The following is a 21281-nucleotide window of genomic DNA, read 5'->3' on the forward strand; positions in this document are numbered from 1 at the left end:
AAAGAATTTTCAGTAAACACCAGAGGCTCGTCCTGATGACAGGGACCGGCACCCAGCCTTGGTCTGGCACCCCTGCTCACCTGCTCCACCATCCCACCATGGCTGATGCCTGCCATGTTCCACGCTCTGCCACCTGCTGCCAGTGCCCTCCATGTTCCACCCTGGTGGTCAGTGCACGTCATAGCGACCGATTGTTCGGTTTCGTTGTTCAGTCTATTTGCGTATTAGCCTTTTATTTTATAGGATTTTGGTGGTTTTTGCAACTGTGGAATAGATTATCCACAGTTATTTCTGGAAAGTTTCCTAAGCATATTAAGGAAAGGCAAGGATAGAAGTTCATGATGATAAAGAAGTGAACTCTCTTTTTGCAATGGAGTATACTAGTATAATTATTTTTCTCTATATTTCACTTGCTTCTGTATGATGATTTAAACAGGATATTGGCAGGTATTGTTTTCATACACTTGGATATGTTCAGCTTTGATATTCATCCGAACAAAGTATTGGTTAGAAGGGAACTATTTACTTAGTTCTGAAAGTAGCCCACCACACTGAAGCAAGGAGGACCATGAGAGCCTGTTGCTCTAGTTCTTACACCAGCTGTGGATACAGAAAGAGAAAGCTACCTAGTTTATGCTAAACAAGACTATGGATCCTATATAGTAATACAAGCATTGTATGCAAATTGTCCCCTTGGCTGGGAGTTTGTCCAGGAGTTTGACCAGGGGGTGGGGCCAGCCAGAGGAAGGGAGGGAGGACCCGACTGACAGCCAGCAGCCAGTAGGGACCCTACCAGTGCATGAATTTCGTGCACTGGGCCTCTCGTTGTATTATAAATATACATTTTATGGAAAAGTTTGCAGATTGGCAGAGGAATCACACTTTACTCCACCTAGACAAGGGTAATCTCTGTAGGTCACTGACAGGACAGTGGGAAGAAGTCTTACTACACTGCAGCTGCAGCAGCCTTTGCATAAATAGAGGCTTTAATAACACTCCAGAATTTGTCTCGACCTCAAAGGACACCCTGAAATAGAAACTCTGCAGATGATACCGCTCTCTCATACAGGTTCTGGGAGCTGTTGCCCAGAGACTTCCTAGGACCTGTAATGTGTTTCACGGACTCTGTACATGCAGTTATGGTAGCTCTCTTTGTGTGGAATTTGGCTTCCATCCTTTATAAACAATGTCAGTGTAGTATGTAAGAATGACAAACGTGAAAATAGGAAATGCGTATTTAAGTCTCTGGAAAATCATCTCCATGGTTTGATGTTCTTGGACACATGAGAGGAAGGTTTTGAAAGGATTAATTAGCTCAGTCTAAACTTTCCTTCAAACTTCAGAACCACATCTCGCAGTTGCTACTCTGAGTGTGCACATAGCCAGCTCTCTTGGAAATGTTTATTCTATGGGAAACATATTCTTTAAAATGTAAGATATATACCCTTGATTCCAGCACTCATTCTACTTCAATTATATGTGTTTTATTATCTTTTAAAGGAATGTATATTCTTCTGGAGTCTTTAGCAGAAATAACTATCTCGCCATCCAAAGCTGTTGATTATGTTTGGTTTATTCATGGCTAATAAGTTTATATAGCCATTAAAAAGGTTTTCAGGGAACTGTGTGTGGATGGTTTAATGGAGAGGAAAGCTGTATTTTAAGAAGTCTTTAAATGCTCATGCCTTCATAAACTTGCCATCAGCAGAAAAACAAAAAACAAAAAAGAGAGAGAAGGGAAAGGGAGGTTGGGGAGAACTCTGTCCACTTTGGAACACAAAGGCCTTTCAGTTGTGGGGGATCGGAATTGGGGGTGTTTGGGTAGTGGAAAAAAATTTTCTAGCATGTGGTAATGAGGTTTAAAAAAATAGCAATGGATGATTACTTTTCTCCATCAAGGCTCCTTTATCCTCATAAGCGCAGACAGTGGTCAGCATGTTAGACACCCCTCCCTGTTTTATCCATCCCTTAACTATGTCCTTTGACAGGACTGGTTTATACAGCTGGGCCTTTGTAAAGCTTTGGGGGAAATACTACAGAACAGCAAAAAATAGGGCAGAGGACCTATAAAACAGTAAATGGTAAACACTCTGTCGAGTGCAAGATTCCACCTTCAAAGTCTTGCTTTTGGTTGATTAGTTTTTCTTTGAGGGAGTTGTAAAGTGAACAGCTTTGAAACTTTTGGGTTTTGTACAGGACTTATGGTGATATGGGTAATCTGATTGTGTTAACCAATACACTTTCTCATCAGCTATATCGTAATGAGCAGAATAAGAAAGAACTCAGCTATATTACTGGCTGAAATTACAATTAAATTAGACATTTTTATTGTAGAGATCTGGTATTTTAAAGAACATCTACTTTGTGTGGGCTTAGCCATAGAATGGACTTAAAAGAGAAAGAAAATAGGAAAAGCTAAAATGTTTATCTATATGACATACTTAAAAATATTTTTTAATGGAAATTTGATAGTGACATCACTGTTAGCCTGGTTTGAACTCTAGTGTAAACCTTGTACTGGTGTCATTTTGTATCTTTATACACGTCATACGTTCATAAGAGTTTGATGATTTTTTTTCTTTACAGTATTTGCTATATCCTTTGACTTTTTATTTCAGAGACAGAAACTGGTAGCCTTCAAGTTACTACTGAGCAGTTCGTACCCATTTATAGAAAAGAACTAACATTCCAAACTGGTCCACAGTGGCAGTATGAACTATGCTTTTAAAGCTTTTTTCCCCCTCTAAAAACAACAGGGAATGTGCTAAACCCAGAAAGATTAATGGGGGAAGAAGATAAACAGTTAAGACGTAAAATGAGTTTAGAGGTCAAGCTACAAAAATAAGAAAGCTTATGGATTTAATTCATATTCATCCAAGCAAAGAGGCTTTGGCATGAAAGGAACCAATGAAGAGGCTCAGCATTCTTATAACATCAGCCATAGCTGCATCCCGCTGTTTTGGAGTTTGCGTGATAGATGCTCATCGTCTTTGGCACTGCACCCTTACTCTTGGACTTTTCACGATTACAGTGGCAAATTCTTCATTTTGGCAGGAAGTTCAGAAAATTTGTCTTTGCCTAGTATGCCTACCTGGCATATCAGAGCTGTTGTCCTAGGAAAGATTTGTGTATGGTATTTATGTTCTTTGCTGTCTATTTTGAATAGAACATAAATATTTTCACTTTGTTCATTTTTCAACAGCTGTTGTAGAAACAGACTGCAACCAAGTCTGTATGGGGCTGAAAAGGCAGAGTGAGTCCCCTAACTTTGCCAGAAGTTAGCAGCATGTAAACTTTTCCTTATCGGGGTTATTTGGATTCCGAAGAGGGTAGGGGTCGTAATAGTTTTCTTCATTGCACTACTGTCATTCTCACAAACCTGATGGCGATGGTCAGTACATTTTTTGGTTGTGAGCCTCCTTTCTCATTTCTGTTAGGGGAAAAGTAAAGAAACAAAACAAAACAAAAAACAGCACACCATTCTCTAGAGGTTTGCTTTTGAAGGCTTAACTTGCTTGATTTCACAATGACCTTTGGAAACAAAAGAAATTAAAACAAGGCTGGTTACTTAATTATTTTTGTCATCATTATTAGATCCTAAATAAATTAAACATGCCACAGATTTTATTTCAAGACGTACACCATGCTAAGAATAAGTCACTTTTGATTATGAAACAATTTGCTATTTATTTAGACTTAGCCAGTAATGTGAGAAGGGAGAGAGAGAGCAAGAGTGTGGGGGTGGGCTTTTCAGAGGATGCTCAGATAAGGAGACAGGGAGGGAGGCATAAAATAAGTACTTACGGGTATTTTGGAAGATAAAATTTTATATCTTATTTGCAGTTCTGCCAAAGGAAGAGTCTCCTGGGAGAGTCAAAATGACAAAGTCATTAAAATAAATGAAATGATATTTTTACAGAAGGGTCAATATAATTAAACCTAAATAGATATCCTCTCCTGCTTAAAACAGAATTTTTTTAATATATGCATCTCACCTGACCAGTGATGTTTATAAACGGAAATCTATATTATTTTACTGTGAATATGAGGAAAATGGCGTACTATTTTCTAGGTTATTTTATGTCCATGTGCATGTGAACATATGCACATATGTAAACATGCAAATATCCTCATGAGGACAACATGGAAAATACTGATTGGCATTATTTTAGAAAGCAATGTTACAGGTTAGTACTACTGCTATTACTACTATAGTAGTAATAGTTATGTATATATCCTTTGTGTTTGTTTTTTTATGGGTTAACAAATTGTAAGGAGATTGTTTCTACTTCTTTATTTTTCCTTTAAGGTATGCAAAAATTTTAACAAATAGTTTGAATTTTATAGTAAATAAAACTTGTTAGCATATGATTAGGATTAGATTAAAGTGGTGCTGTCCAATTCTTAATTGAGAGGTTCCGTAAAAAGAGAATATTAATTCCCCTTAATATATCATTATGCAGTAAAAGTCTTCTCTGCCTTCTCCTCTTCCTCCTCCTCTTCCTCTTTCTTTCTTTCTTTCTTTCTTTCTTTCTTTCTTTCTTTCTTTCTTTCTTTCTTTCTTTCTTTCTTTCTTTTCTTTCTTTCTTTCTTTCTTTCTTCCTTTCTTTCTTCTTCTCCTTCTCCTCCTCCTCCTCCTCCTCCTCCTCCTCCTCCTCCTCCTCCTCCTTCTTCTTCTTGTTCCTCCTCCTCCTCTTCCTCCTCCTCCTCTTCCTCCTTCTTCCTCTCTCTCTCTCTCTCTCTGTCTCTCTCATATACACACACATGCACACACAGAGAGTTGCATATATACCTAAGGCATGGATACTCTCAAACTTCCCAGAAAGGTTCATTTAAGGATAGAACAATAGAAATCGAATTAATCCCTGTTTCACCAGCAATTGTTCTGATAGAGAGCGGTAAAGATTATCCCTTTACAGGGAGTCTACAGACAGTTTTTAAAATTATCTTTGTAGAGATCTTGAGACTAGATATGCATTTCATACACCATTCTTTCACTATTCTAACCAGTTGTCTATAACCTGAAATTCATACATGTGGCAACCACATGTCTGAGAAAAATCCAAAAGGCTTCTGATTTTTAAACTTTATTTCTTTAACTCAGAAGCACACAATTACGTGTTAAAAAATTTTTGCCCCGACTTTTGGTTTAGATAAATGGTGCTCATAGTAAACCCATGGGCTTTTGTTTTTGCTCTTTCTTCTTATTGTTATTAATAGAGTTGTACAGCATGTACTGGAAGAGACAGTTTTTGCTAATCTCTAGATTTTCCCCTCCAGTTCTCTGTCTGTCCCAGGAAGCGAGTGTGTGGCTACTCAGTGCTCAGCTTTCAGACTTACAAGGAGCCGAGCATCTGGGGAAACTCAGGAGGTGAGCACTTTCACGCTGACTCAGAGACCAGCCGTATGACTCCAGTCTGGCGCTGTCACGCCTGGTTATGGAAAGGCAAGAACAATGCCTCCCTTGAGAAGGGAGAAAAAAGTCTAGTGCAGTCACAATTTTGATGTAAAATTTAAATCATCCCTCCACATCCTGTGGACTTAGAGCTGTCAGAAAGGCACAACCCATGCTCAAATGGAAAAAGCTTTTTATTTCCTTAAAAAGTATACCCTCTCTAACTATAATGACGAGTTTTTGGAACCACAAATCTTAATGCTAATAATTCAGAGTAATTTATAAATAGTCAGAACAAAAGGACTTTGACATTTTTACCCTGTGGATCGCTGAAGTTTAAACATTCTTTGGGTTTCTAATTAATGACAAATATATAACAATATATGAATTAAATAATTAGCAGCAAATTAGTCTTTATGATTTTGATTTTTTCTTCCTAACTCATGCATTTAGTCATTTATTTACAGCTTACAATAAATTTCTCTTCAATATTTAAAGGCTTAATGATTTCTATTTTGTTTTCTATAAATAGATCTGATTGAAATTTAGTGCATTTGATGATTAAAAAGATTATGTGATGAAACATTTAATAATTCAAGTATAGATGTTTTGAGATAAGGAAATACAATTATAAAAATTATTAAATGACTCAAATAAAGATAGATTTTTTTTAAGTAATGAGTGCTTATTGCCATAGTATTGTATTGTAAATCATGAGACAAGTTTTAATATTTTTTCAAAAAAGTTCCATAAAAACATTTACTAGCTCTTCTTTTTATGAAAGTGACTTTATAGTCACCAGTCATGCAAGGTCCCCTAACCAGTTTTCCTTCAGCTTGTCGACTCATAATGAGCTCTATCTTTTCTAGCTAGTAGAACGTAGTGGAATGAGTACAGTAGAATTTAATTACATTTAATAATCTTTATACCTTTTTATACATCAGGAATGCTATTGTTGTAGGCATTTAGTAAGTGTGGATTAATTTTAAAATAATACAATTAAGCATGCAGATGAACAATTCTTACCTGGCAGATACATTCATTTAGGTAAGTTTGGGCTCCAGAGCCCAGCTGTTAGGTTACTCATAATAAAGCAATCTTCTTATTTATAAAAGTTTCTTGGGGTCTTCATCTAATAACACATGTCCTAACTTTGGAGTGAATTTTAATAATTTACAATTACTAGTGAAACAGTAAGGGAAGAAAGAACAAAGGAATAAAATTTTGAACTTCGAATTGTGGAATGGAATTTTGCTATCATACACCATTTGTAAATGCCTGCCTTTAGTATTTGTCTTCCTTGTTTAGAAAGACTTTAGTATTTGTCTTCCTTGTTTAGAAAATAAAAACACGTGGACATTATAAATTGAATTTTATTGCATAGTAGTTACGTTACTCCAAGGACTTCTGAAATATTCTGTGTCCAACTAACAAAGCAGCACTCATTTCTTTCAGGTACTGACAAGAATTTCATCCTCTTTCTGATTCTTTCCTTATCTCTCTGTAACTTCCAAATGTTTTTCTTGGTATTTTCTACACATTCTATGGAGAACCCTGCGCCTCTTCCCCCCACCCCCCCTTCTTAGTTCTCCCCTCCTTTCCTGACTCCTCGGTGGTTTGGACAAGGCTGGGGAAATCTATTTGGTAAGGACAGAGATGCTAGCAAATAGGAAGACAAAAAAGGTGGTGTACAAGTTAAAAGTGATGCCCTTCTTATCAGAGAAAAGGGATAGTAATGAACTACTTGACCTCAGTACACAGAACGTCTCATAAACTAAACATGTGACGAGGTAAACACGGGAACAGCGTTGGTAAAGGTGAAAGCACTTGGTGACTACATTTTAATGAACACAGTTTTACATGTAGCTTAAACTGCTGTAATATTTATTACACTTTTTATTACATTTGAATTGTATTTCAGGACAAAATAATACATTTCTTTTTAAGGAGCTGTAGTGCAGAAATTACTTTTACTTTTAGACTTCAATGTTATGGTAGTTTTGTTTACAAATACTAATAGAAAGACTGTCTCCTCTGGTGAAATGTATCGCAAGGATTAAAAGGGAGTCCAATCTTATGTATTATTCTGTGTTGTCTGTTTTTATATTTCTATGAAATCTGTGTTTCTACTTCCATTTATAGTTTATGCCAGGATCTGAGGAATTTGATCAAACCTCTAAATAACAATATAATGAATGAGGTTATTGTATGTGGGAGCAACGTGTAGAGAAGTATAGAGATTGGCATATTCTATATCAGCAATTGATGACAAAGAGGATTTAGAGAAAATAAAATAGAAATCTTAAGACTACATGTTTACCACAAAACAATTTTCTATTTAAAGGCTTCAGAATATTACATATGACGGGGGTGATTATAAAATATACATGGGATGTTCTCAGGGCAACACAAAACTGAGTCTGAACCTGTAGGAAAATTAAGTCAAAACATGTTATAAAGAAAAAGAACAAACCATAAGATATGTCTAATAATTGAAATTCATGGATAAGGGTAATGAAACTGATCTTTTTAAATAAAATTATAGGCTAGGTTTATGTAATTCTTTGTTAATAAATCACTTACAAAAATTAGCTGTTTCATTCATTTGAATCAAAACCTGTCCATATATGCTAAATATCTGTGTTGATTTCCCATATGAATAGGTAACATTCTATTGTGAAAATATTTTTGATAAACAGTAGCATTTCATTCCTAATATTTTTAATTTATTTCAGAGAGGAAGGGAGATGGAGAGAAAGAAATAGAAACATCAATAATGAGAGAGAATCATTGATTGCTTGCCTCCAGCAAGCCCCACCCTGGGGATCGAGTCACAACTGGGCATGTGCCCTGACCAGGAATGGAACTGTGACCTCTTGCTTCTTAGTCAATGCTCAACCACTAAGGCACTCTGGCCAGACTCATTCCTAATCTTGATTAGCCTTCCCACATCAACATTAATTATGAAAGGAGCCAGATGAGTAACTGTAAGTGTCCCAAACAAATAGTCCTATCGCTAGAAAAATTTGAGTCATATAACTTCTAAAATAAATAGTATAATCCTTGGGTATGAAGGATTGCCAATTATTATTTTACTAGTGGCCCAGTGCACGAAATTTGTGCATGGGGGCAGGGGGTGTCCCTCAGCCTGGCCTGCACCCTCTCCAATCTGGGACCCCTTGAAGGATGTCCTGCTGCCAGTTTACAGGGATCGGGCCTATACCAGCTGTCGGACATCCCTCTTGCAATCCATGACTGCTGGCTCCTAACCACTCACCTGCCTGCCTGCCTGCCTGATTGCCCATAACCACTCTGCCTGCTGGCCTGCTCACCCCCAACTGCCCCCCGCCGCTGGCCTGCTTGCCCCCATCTTACCTCCCCACTGGCCTGCTCACTCCAAACTGTCCCCCCCCCACCGCTGTCCTGATCATCTCCAACTGACCCCCACTGATGGCCTGCTCACCCCCAACTGGCGCCCATGCTGGTCTGCTTACCCCCAACGGCCCCACCCCCCCACCAGCCTGATCACCCACAACTGCCATCCCATCCTGGTCTGATCACCCCTAGCAACCCAAGCTCCCAGCCCCTCCTTTTTTTTTTTTTTTTTTTTTCAGTGCCTCCTTGAGAGGAGGCCAAAGCTGGCTGGAAACAAGTATCTGGGATTTATTTATCTTCTATAATTGAAACTTTGTAGCCTTCAGCAGAGGCCAGGGCTGGCCAGGGTGGGCGGAAGCTTGGCTTCCTCCATTGCTGGGGGCAACCCAAGCCTTCTGCTTGCTCCAGCTCCATGGCCTCCACCATCTTTGTTTGAATTTATTTATCTTCTATAATTGAAACTTTGTAGCCTTGAGTGGAGGCCAGGGCGGGCAGGAAGCTTGGCTTCCTCCATCGCCAGGGGCAACCCACGCCTCCTGCTCTCTCCAGCTCCATGGCTGCCGCCATCTTAGTTGGGTTAATTTGCATACTTGCTCCTGATTGGCTGGTGGGTGTGGCTGGTGAGTGTAGTGGAGGTACAGTCAATTTGCATGTTTCTCTTTTATTAGTGTAGATTTTGTAATATCTCATATTTGTTGTTCTCATAAGGAGATAGATAAATTCAAATATTTGCAGTCATTGTAAAAGTGTTCTGTTATTCTTAAAATTTAACATGAGAGAGTGAATATTTAAAATAGATATTTAGGAGAGCATTTAATGGAAGTTATAAATTAAATAAACAGCATTATCCAGAATTTTTAGAGTTCTTATTCAGAACATTAAGTTTTTTAGAATTATTAACGGAATACCTAGCTAATTTTCTTATCACTAATGTCTCTTTATCTCTCTTCTTTGCTCAGTCCTTTTTATGCACTGGTCTCCCAAATTAGGATGGACTGTAAGATTAAGATTATGCTCCCCCTCTTCTCTGTTTTCTACTTATTTTTCCCTTGGAAAGACAATTCTGTTCTTAACTGCTATCCATGATAGTACAGAGAACCAATAGTGTAACAACAGGTATTTAACCATTTTATGACTCAGTTTTCTCTTTTATAAAATAAGAATAATGAAAATACTGACAGAGCATTATGGAACATGTCAGTGATAAATAATTACTGTTATAAACTAACTCTCTAATTGTGTGTTTAAACACTGCATGGCCTTAGTTACTTCCACAGAAGTCCCATATTTTCTGATTATGTGCTCTTTTTTTTTTATTCCACATTCAATAAATGTTTATTTCTAAACTGAATTTCACATTTACCTCTAAAATGGCCATTCTTTCTAATTTATATATTTATATAGCAGTATTTTCTAAATTATACATTCAAGTAATCTATTTTTGAAATATATCATCCTTTTGTTCTCTATCTCTACTTTCTACTTTAAACTTTTTATCAATTACTAACTTTGGGGGGATTGTCTTTCTAAAATATGATTTTGATTATATCAATGTGTGACTAACAAACCATCAGCAGTTCCCCCTGCTTCAGTGTCAATTTCAAATTTTTGTTTAGCCATTCAAAATTGGTAGGATTGTAGGGTTAGGGTTAGAATCATGATCATGTTCTACCTTTTGTTCTTAGTTGCATTCACTCCTCTTAGAATCTACTGCTTTAACCAAATTATCCTACTCACTATCCCAATGCATTCTTTAAATTTCTTTAATTTGCTGTTGTCATTTCTCTTGTCTGGAATCTTTTCTTCTCCATCTGTTGGCATCTAATCCATCTTTCATTACCTAGTTGAATTCTCATAATTTACGGTAAGCATCCTCTGATTATTTGAGCAAGACAGTATCTATTATACTACTAACATTTATTTTGAAAAAAGTAATTTACCTTAAAATACTCTTTATTGATTTCTTAATTATGTTACTATCTAAATGCAGAAGATAGCCTTTAAATAAAAAATTTCCAATAATAAATGAATGGATGAGAGAGTATATGTCTATATTCATCTAAACTATACTGCTTTAAGGGTAAATCAGAAGGGTCTTCATATCTAAATTGCCTGTTTCCCCATAACACAATGGTAATTTGCCTGACACAAAGTAGACACTTATTCAATTCATTAATTTATTTATAGAAAAATACATTGAATGCCAACCATGTGCTAGGAATTGTGCTCCATATAATTAATTGTATCTCATTCAGCATAGAGTATTAGACTACTTAGGGGGTAATGTAGAGCAATCGAAAGACATGTATCATGTAGTTAGCTATATCGTTAGCGTTCATATTGAGAAAAAATAATAACAGGTGAAATGGCAAAAAAAAAATAGACCTATAATTATCAAAATTTTATTAAATGTAAGACAGTCTAAGTGTCATGGGAAATTTAAGGAATTAAATAGGACATTCTTGCTTTCCAAGTGCTTGCATTAAGTTTTAGATACTGTATATGCTAATAAGTAGAAAAAGAAAAAATAAACTATTGAATAAATGTCACAGGTCATATTGATGTTAAATTTTTCATGTGGGCTACTAACAAGAGTTTGATGTAGCTTGAGGTGGGCTGAAGTTGCTTCGACTCTGGTGGGAAATAAAGGCTTTGTAGAACACCTACAGTTTGAGTTTGTTATTTATAGATATTTATTTTTTCAAGTTGTTATACAAACTACCATAAAAGAAATATCATGCCAAAAGAATAACCAGTAGAAGGCACTGCTTCCTAGGACTTTATCTCTAAATTAACCAGTCAAAACTTAAAAAATTTAGAGAAAGAAAGAAATTTCAAGGAGAAAATATCATATAAGGAAAGCGAGTCCTATCCTGAATATTCCATTTATGTTTGTTCCAACAACAAATCAATTTCCAAAATAATTGCAGCAAAGAACATATCGTAAGCAGACAAATTTAAGTTTAAAGCAGTAGGTAGATGATTCCTCAATAATAGGTTTATTAATAATTAATTATACAGGTTTCTTTTTATAAAGCTACTTCACTTTTAAAATCTTTTACTTACATGTTTTAAAAAGAACAATTGGATTTTGTTCACAAGTTCTTTAAAAACCTACTTAAACTGGGTTTTACCCATTAATTCATTTACATGGAAACTATTTTTAAAAGAATACTGTATGGCTGAGCTTGATTTTCTTCTTTCTGACAATATTAAGACATTGTCTAAGCATACTTGTCCTGTAAGACTAGACCTTACAACCATTCATAGAAAAGAGTAAGAGAGTTGCTAGTTTTAGTTAGTAGCTTTCATGTAACAGAAACTTATTTAAACATGACTGTTTTCAGAAATGATTCTAAGTACTGGGTAAGTAAGCTGTGGCCAAAATGAAGTCTGCCCTCTTGTATCTTATAATGGGAGAGACAGATAATAAACACAGAAATAAATAAGAAATTTGTCACGTGATGATAAGTGCTATCAACAGAACAGAGAGTAAAGAGTAATAGAGGGAGGAGGAGGTACTGGTTTAGGGGGAGTAAGCAAAGAAGGCCTTTCTGGGAAATGATGTTGGGATAGAAAACTAAAGTGAGGGATGGGCAAGTGTATATCTGAGGTGGGAGAATTTTAGATTGAAAAAAAAAACAAACTTTGAAAGAGGTATGTTTAAGTAAGTGGTATATTAATTGCCTGTTGCTATTGTAACAAGTTATCACAAGTTTGTGACTTCAACAATATGAATGTGTTCACTTACTAGAGGCCCGATGCACAAAATTTGTGCAAGGGGCTTCGCCCTCGCAGCCCTAGCTTCATCCAGAAGGATGTCCGGAAGGTTGTTCAGCTGTCCGGTCTAATTAGCATATTACGCTTTTATTATTATAGATAGTTCAGGAGATCAGAAGTGTTGCAATCGTGGTGTTGGCAGGATTCATTCCTTCTAGAGGCTCGTGGAAGAATCTGTTTCATTCATTGTCTTTTCTGACTTCCAGAGGCTGCCTACATTGTTTGGTTCATGGCCCCATCATCTATTTTATCTCTTTTTCTAATTAAATGAATTGGGGTGGCATTGGTTATGACCCATCATCTATTTTCAGAGCCAGCCATATAATATCTTTTAATCTCTGTCTCTGACTGTGATCTTCCTGCCTTGCCCTCTTGCCAAGACCTTTATGATTACTTTGGGCCCACCCAGAATATCCAGAATAATCTCCTTACCTCACAATTCTTAAATTAGTCACATCTGCAAAGCCTCTCTTTGCTTAGTAAGGTAACATATTCACAGACTTCTGGCATTAGGATTTGGAAATCTTAGGTGAGGGGCATTATTCTGACTAAGGTAAATGATTTATAAACTTGACTGAGTATTAGATCACTTGGAAGCTTTAAAAAATTCTGATACCCCGTGTGTGCTCAAAAAACAATAATATCAGAATGTTAGGGAGTGTGACCCAGGTAGCTCTATTTTTAAACCTCTCATATAATTCCAATGTGCAGCCAGGGTTGAGAACCACTGTTAGTTTTCCGTTGCTGTCTCACACCCTTTACCCTACCCTAAAGTAGCTACATGTTTCTGAATACAATTGGGGACATCCTGCTTACAGAGTGATAATAGTGCACTTACAGAGCCTTTGGCCAACAGCAGAGGACTCCAGAAGTTTTAAAATTACTTACATATATATATTAGAATAGCCTAATTGTGCACATTGCTACAGGACAAGTAAAGGAAAAGTGACTCCTTGTAAAAGCAAGTTGCTCCTTGCAGGGGTGGCTATTTCTTTTCTTTTTAAAAATTTGATTTTATTGATTTCAGAGAGAACAAGGGAGAGGGAGAGAGAGATAGAAACATCAATGATGAGAATCATTTGTTGGCTATCTCTTGCACGCCCCCTACTGGGGATAGAGCCCACAACCCAGGCATGTGCCCTGACCAGGAATGGAACCATGACCTGGCTATTTCTCATATGTTCCATTCATGTAACGTGTGATTTGGTCCATATTCCTCGATCTGCCCTTTTATTAAAGTAAAACTGAAACTTAATTTTAGGTTGCGCTTTCTAAAAGTATCTCTGCTCTTTGCTTTGATCGTTAAGTGAAATTTCCTCTCCATTTATCTCAACCATTCCCTGAAGCATTCCAGGATCTCTGGTCCTCAGGAAGCCCTCAGGTGCGTGGCTATAATGCATTTTACCCTTAACTAAAACTGTCTTTCATTATTTTCCTCCTTTTATTTAAAATCCTCTCAGCTAATTCGTAAACTTTTTAAAGTAAAGAACCTGAACTACATGTTTTAATTCCCATTAGATAAACATTTTGCACATAGGAAATGGTCACTAAATTATTAATGATATCAAATTGCCTTTAGTCCTGGAATTAAACATCAGTTTTCTCAAGAAGATTTTCTTGCCCGGCTGGCGTGGCTCAGTGGTTGAACGTGGACCTATGAACCAGGAGGTCATGGTTCAATTCCCGGTCAGGGCATATACCCAGATTGCAGACTCAATCCCAGTGTGGGGCATGCAGGAAGCAGCCAATCAATGATTCTCAACATTGATGTTTCTATCTCTCTCACTTCCTCTCCTCTCCTCTCTGAAATCAATAAAAACATATATTTAAAAATGATTTTCTTGTCCACACACAAAGCTGAGTTAAAGGTTATTATTATGTCATCATAGCTCCACCAGTTAGTTTCACAATGGATTATTATTATTTTTTGTCTCATGTCATTTTCTTTAAAGTCTGAATTGTGTTCATTGGTAATTCTAGCACCTACCATAGGAATCACAGAAATCATCTCTCTGACTGGATAGATAAGAGCATACCCCAATCTAGACCCTCAGATTGTTCCCAAGTATCCTTCCACTGCAACACAGCATGTAGTTTAAGCTGCAGGAATTTGAAACCTACATATGCCAGATAGATAATATATGGAATTGTCTACTACTTTTTTTAAGGCTTTTAGAAATGAATGAGGCTTTTCTCTGTCCAAAATTAAACACTTTAGTAGATAAAAAATTAGGAATCTAGAGTTATTGGGAATTTTATTATCAATATTTATAGAACTAATAAGAATCAGACTAAACATGAATAATGTGACTGACAGATTGATAGCTCTTTATATAATTGTTATTTATTTTTATTTTTTTCTGACTTAGTAGCCTATTATTGAACTACTAGAGGCCCGGTGCACGAAATTTGTGCACAGGGGTGTGTGTCCCTCAGCCCAGCCTGCACCCTCTCCAATCTGGGACATCCCTCTCACAATCTCACAATCCAGGACTGCTGGCTCCCAACTGCTCATCTACCTGCCTTTCTGATTGCCCCTAACCACTTCTGCTTGCCAGCCTGATCACCCCCTAACCACTCCCCTGACAGCCTGATTGATGCCTAACTGCTCCCCTGCCAGCCTGTTTGCCCCTAACTGCCCCCCCCTGCAGGTCTGGTCACCCTTAACTGCCCTCCCCTGCAGGCCTGGTCCCCCCCAACTGCCCTTCCCTGCAGGCCCAGTCACCCCCAACATCCCTCCTCTGCTAGCCTGGTCACTCCTAACTGCCCTCCCCTGCAGGCTTGGTCGCCCCCACCTGCCCTCCCTTGCAGGCCTGGTCCCTCCCACTTGCCCTCCCCTGCTGGCCTGATCTCCCCCAACTTCCCTCCTTTGCAGGCCCGGTCCCTCCCAACTTCCCTCCTTTGCAGGCCCGGTCCCTCCCAACTGCCCTCCCCTGCTGGCCATCTTGTGGTGGCCATGTTGTGTCCACATGGGGGCAGGATCTTTGACCACATAGGGGCAGCCATCTTGTATGTTGGAGTGATGGCCAATTTGCATATTACTCTTTTATTAGATATGATAGAGGCCTGGTGCACGGGTGGGGGCCAGCTGGTTTGCCCTGAAGGGTGCCCCGGATCTGGGTGGGGGTTCCCTTGGGGCATGGAGCGGCCTGGGTGAGGGGCCTGTGGTGGTTTGCAGGCCAGCCATGGCCCCCAGCGACCCAAGCAGAGGCCCTGGGATCTGGGATTTATTTATCTTCTATAATTGAAACTTTGTAGCCTGGAGTGGAGGCCAGGGCCCAGCCAGAGCAGGCAGAAAACTTGGCTTCCTCCATCGCCAGGGAAATCCAAGCCTCCTGCTCACTCTGGTGGCCCGCCGCCATCTTGGTTGGGTTAATTTGCATACTCACACCTGATTGGCAGGTGGGCATGGCTTGTGGGTATAGCGGAGTGATGGTTAACTTGCATGTTTCTCTTTTATTAGTGTAGATAACTACAGTCATTTTATTGTATTGAAAAATTTTTAAGAATTCTTTTTACCTGAATTGTATAAAAATACTCTCATGTCCAATACATTAAGAACATTCTATAAGTCTCTGAGAATAGAATTGAAATAAACATGAAATATGTTATATTTCAGGATCAGTTGCCTTCTGGCACCATGACTCCTTCATGTTTATTGTTTTAGTCCTTCTAATTTTTGCTTCATAGGAATATCTATTTACTTAGAATTTTAAATATATCTTATATATATTTAAATAGATATAAATATTTATATATAATGATTATTCAGATGTACATAAAGATAAGTTAGATATTGAAATGACTAAAAGTTTTGAGGAGAGTAGTTATAACTATCTGCCTAGTGTCTACTTTTGGACTTTCACTGTTCATAATCATTATTAATAATTATATTAAAGAATGACCTTTTTGGTAATTCCTTCTGAAAGTGATAGAATTGTGTATTAACTTAGAAAAGGCCAGTTGATCCAGCTTTCTGCTTTGACAACCTGGAGGCTGGCTCTTGCCAATAGTCTGGAGTTTTTAGACAGTAGGAGACTGGACCTAAGAGGCAGATAGACACGAGAATACCAACTTAGTAATTCCAGCAAGAATGATGATGCCCACACAAACCATAAATATTATGGTTTGTATAATAAATGCCTAATCTCTTTGAAGTCTAACTGCATGTGAAACCAAGAAATAATTAAAAATCCCTTTATTGATTTATCCTAATAAACCACAAAGTCCTTAAAATATTTTAAATCTGTTCTGTCAGCCCATTTTTTTATATGGGAGTCAGAAGTTTGCTTGTAGAGAATGGAACCAGAACAGTGGGAATTAAATATCCCTAATGTTTAGAGTTATTATGCGTAGTTTATATATCAATTTGGTGATAGATACGGTGTTGCCAATGAGACTAAAACTATTCTAATTCTGTGAACTCTAGCCCCTTATTTCCTTTCTCCATACTTAGAGTATACAGTCTACTCGAAGTAAACCTTGGTAATGAGATCAGGAATAGTTCAAGATAGTTGAAATATCTTGGCTCAGTCTACTTTAGACAGTGCTTACGTGGTAGCCACCAACATTTCCTCTTCTCTGTTCTTCAGCTGATCAAGACCCCCAACTCCTCACATATCTTCTTTAACACTTGCTAATGCAGTTTTATTGTCAAGTATAACTGGCCATGGTCCATTTCTCTTTTAGGAGCCTTTGTATTTAATGTTGATTTTACAGTTTAACTCTTAGAAGGCAATCTGCTTTCCTCATTTGGGAGTTGTATGGTTTTGTTTTTTGAGAAGGGTGTGGATCATACTGTAGTTTTGAAGTTTGTGAAATAAACAACAGCTATTGTTTTGTGAGTGTGCTAAATGATCTACAAGTCATTTTTCATAAGATACACAGTTCATTCTCAAAAAAAGCATTAAAAGTTAATATTACATCTTACTTTAAAAATGAGCAAATTGAGGTGGCGAGATTAAAGTTTTACAGTTTGTACTAGTAAATATTTAGAATCAGTTTTTTAATCCGTGTTTGTCTGTTTCCAAAGTCCTTATTTTTTTTTCTATAGTGCTATTATTTCTTAATAGAACGTCTGCAGTACTCGAATACCTTTCTTTTGAAACTTTTAATATTAAGAATAGTATTATTCAAGAAAGATTAGTGGCACCTCTTTTATTATTATATTTTAAATTTAAAAATCAGTGATATGTATGAAGGAAATGGTGTTGCCATTAGTTAATACCCTGCCTCCTATCCCACTAGTCTAGATAAGAATGGGTGATTCTGTAAACACTCTTTGTTGAACAAAACGTACAGCTTTTTCAAGGTCATATCAAGAGGTAAATAGAGTTTATTTTTTATTAAAATTTTTAACTCTATATATGTCTGTGTAAAACTTTTAGTGAAAGAAAAAAGAACTCTATTTAACTAAAAATATTTGCACATATTTTTAACCTCTGATTATGTTCTCCATCAGATGTAAGTACAAAAAATGTTTAATTTATCTAAGTGCATTGTCATATAGGCATCAGCTTAGTCAAACAAAAGATCCTTATTTGATTTGTTTTCCTTTTACTTAGGCATCTAAGGAGTTAGTTATTCTGATAAACCATATCTAAATCTTACATAGAATTGTGGAAATAAAATAGAAATATTTTTATATCCTCATCTCTTTTACTATTTTGCAAGTTGGATATTAAAAATAAATGCCTAAATTGGGTGATTTAGCAGTTGAGGGAAGGAAAATTCTCCATTGTTTCAAGATTAATAGTGATTTTAAAATTTATTAAATCCTTAAGCTTTAAACAAATTTCAAACTTTTTGTCATGTGTTCTGAGGTTTACGTATAACCAATATCTCTATATTTCACAATTGTCTTTTAATAAAATGCACATTTTATAATGGCAACCATTTATTTATGTTTTCTTTTTATGGAATAAATTTTATTTATTTCTCTTCTTTTAACTCCCAACCGTATTTGCTATTCATAAACATAGATGTTCTGTTTTCAATGAGGTCTATCAGAGTGTAAAACTAGATGGGTATTTTTCTTTAAAATGGAATGGTCTTTCATTATGCAGTATTCTTAGGTGAATTCTCTTATTTAAGAAGCCAGAATACAAGGGAGTGCTATATTAGTGTATTATTCTCACAACAAACAAGCTCTGTTCTGTTGCTACCTGCTTGGCCATTGTTTCTGATTGTGTGTGCTTTGCAGTGGTATTTGGATGGTTTCCTGCTCTCTGCCAGCACAAAAAGGCATTTCTGTTACAATGGCCCCTAACCACACAATGACAGCATTAAGGATTTATGTGGAGGTTTCATTATTTTCTCCTCTTTTGTTCCTTCCAGGATGTCTTCCAAGCGACCAGCCTCTCCGTATGGGGAAGCAGATGGAGAGGTAGCCATGGTGACAAGCAGACAGAAAGTGGAAGAAGAGGAGAGTGACGGGCTCCCAGCCTTTCACCTTCCCTTGCATGTGAGTTTTCCCAACAAGCCTCACTCTGAGGAATTTCAGCCAGTTTCTCTGCTGACGCAAGAGACTTGTGGCCATAGGACTCCCACTTGCCAGCACAATACAATGGTAGGTTTCTCAAGGTCTATTGTGCCTACACTCACTTTCGACCAGTTCAGTCTTCTAATAGTTTGGCTTCAGTCCTTTGCTTTGTAATTGTCATCTACTTAATAGTCATACACAAGATTCATTCCCAACATCTTTGAATTCTAAGTAAATTGATTTCAGAAGGGAGTAAAAGATATGCTATTTTTTGTTTTTCCAGAACTCTGATTTTGAGATACTTTAATTTGAGGGGGGAAAAAAAACACATACGTAAATATAAGAATAATTGTAAAGTAACATTTAAAATTAACAGGAAAGTTAGATGTTATACTATTTCTAATAAAAGGTTTTTTTCCAAACAGAGTTACAACATAGTTTGAAAACTTCCACCATAATAAATCCTTGTGGGTTTTCTTTCCATTTTTTGCTTTGCTTGGATTGGATTTCAGTATTCCTTAAAGTACTGGATGTATTATATACATAAGAATATATTTCATAGATACTATAGTTTTCTAATGGAGCCACACCAATTTCTAATTCAGTCTCATTCATGTTGTTGTTTTGATAATTCAGTAATTCCCTGGTGCATCCTGTTTCAGAATTTGAAACTCAGGATAATTTATCTGGCCTCTCAGCCTGAGGTCTGGATCACTGGGAATCCGTGGTTTCATGGATGAGAAGCAAGAAGGCAGCATAGCATCTTTGGCTGAAGCGTAAGCAGCAGACACACACAAATAAGGCTTTTAGGAACTTCAATACGGAGAATCAGCTAGTTGGCAGGGCGACAGGGCGCTTAGCTGCCAGTAAAGCCACCCTCACCTTTACAACATGGCTGCTGGGGCGGGATGCCACGTTTCTGTGCCCTTTCTTCCTCTCCACCTTCAAGCATGACAGTGCCGTTCACTTTAACCAGATTCCACCACAAAAATGTGTCATCACACGTTCTCCTATTTTTAAAGACAGCTCTGATCCTGTTTAAGTACTTTTCTTTCTCTAGGAAGTTATTGTACATCATAAATGTGCCTGGTTCTGAAATATGTCCACTTGTTTATGTGATTGCGTTACTATATGGGGAGTTAAATCAGCAAGAAGAATCAGATGTCTTCTAATAGCTGTGAAATAAACACCAATCTTTGATAGTCACATTAGATTTTAATACTCTCATTCAGCATTTTGAAAGCCTTACAGGTAAAAAATTTCTCTGGCTATTTAACTATTTGCAATATAGTGTGTTTTATTTATTTATTTATTTATTTTTTACCAAGAATAATGTTTTAGCTAACACTTAGCACTTTATAGATTTTAAGCATGTTGCATACGTTAACTCATTTAATTGTCACAGTATTCCAATGAGGTGTTATTATTCATCCCATCTTACAGGTGAGGGAACTGGGCTTAGAGAGGTTAAATAAACAGCTACTACGTGGGACGACCAGGCTTATGAGGCAGTCTAGCTTTGGAATCCATGCTTACACACATTATAAGCCCTTCCCAAGAGCACAGGCATATTTCATTTTCTGACTAATTTTTCTTTTTTTAATTTGGCAAGTTGAACCATGCTATCTATAATTTCCCCTTTCTTCCTCTACTATGAGTTTATGCTACTTATGAAAATGAATATAACCTTTTGGCCTCCCCTCAAAAAGGTAAAACTGGGAAAAGAAAGGGGGAAAATGGCACAGTGCAGTTCAAGGTAAAGATGTTGGACCTTTCATTTGACCTTGCATCACTGCTAAAGCCGTTTTCCTCTCAATATTATGACCATTGCTCTCTCTCAGGAAATACCCTATTGAGAGTGCTTCTTGGTTTGGTTCTCTTGTGATACTACCATAAACATAACCACAGATTTGAAGGAGTGGATATAAATAGTGATGACTGGAAGAAAACCACAAAGATAAAGCGGAGATTATTTTAAGTATACTCAAGGGTGGATACAAGAAAGTATATTAAATTGCATACTGTTGTTGGGTGTAGGGATTCTGTGATGCAGGATGTTTGGGAAAATGAAACTATTCAGTTCGTAATGGAATATTCAGTTTCACTAAATAAAAAGTATGAATTGCCTACTTTATATCAAGTTGTTTGTTGAATACTATGCAAACAGATTCTAATTGGACACAACCCTCTCCTCAAACAACTTCCTCTAGAGTAAAAGTTATTTAATAAGGAGGTAATATGCAAATTAAC

At 37.0% G+C, this 21281-nt stretch overlaps 1 protein-coding gene across 1 annotated transcript in view; it reads left to right on the top strand.

Moving 5' to 3' along the window:
• Nucleotides 1-21281, top strand: part of SOX5 (SRY-box transcription factor 5) — a 971057-nt gene that overhangs the window by 620893 nt on the left and 328883 nt on the right. Inside the window, exon 7 of the mRNA XM_054719220.1 lies at nucleotides 18887-19118. Within this exon, the coding sequence (XP_054575195.1) occupies nucleotides 18888-19118 (231 nt within the window). The 5' untranslated portion in view covers nucleotide 18887. The remainder of the gene's footprint in view (nucleotides 1-18886; nucleotides 19119-21281) is intronic.

The sequence above is a fragment of the Eptesicus fuscus genome, chromosome 7, assembly GCF_027574615.1.
Source record: "Eptesicus fuscus isolate TK198812 chromosome 7, DD_ASM_mEF_20220401, whole genome shotgun sequence".
Taxonomy (NCBI): Eukaryota; Metazoa; Chordata; class Mammalia; order Chiroptera; family Vespertilionidae; genus Eptesicus; species Eptesicus fuscus.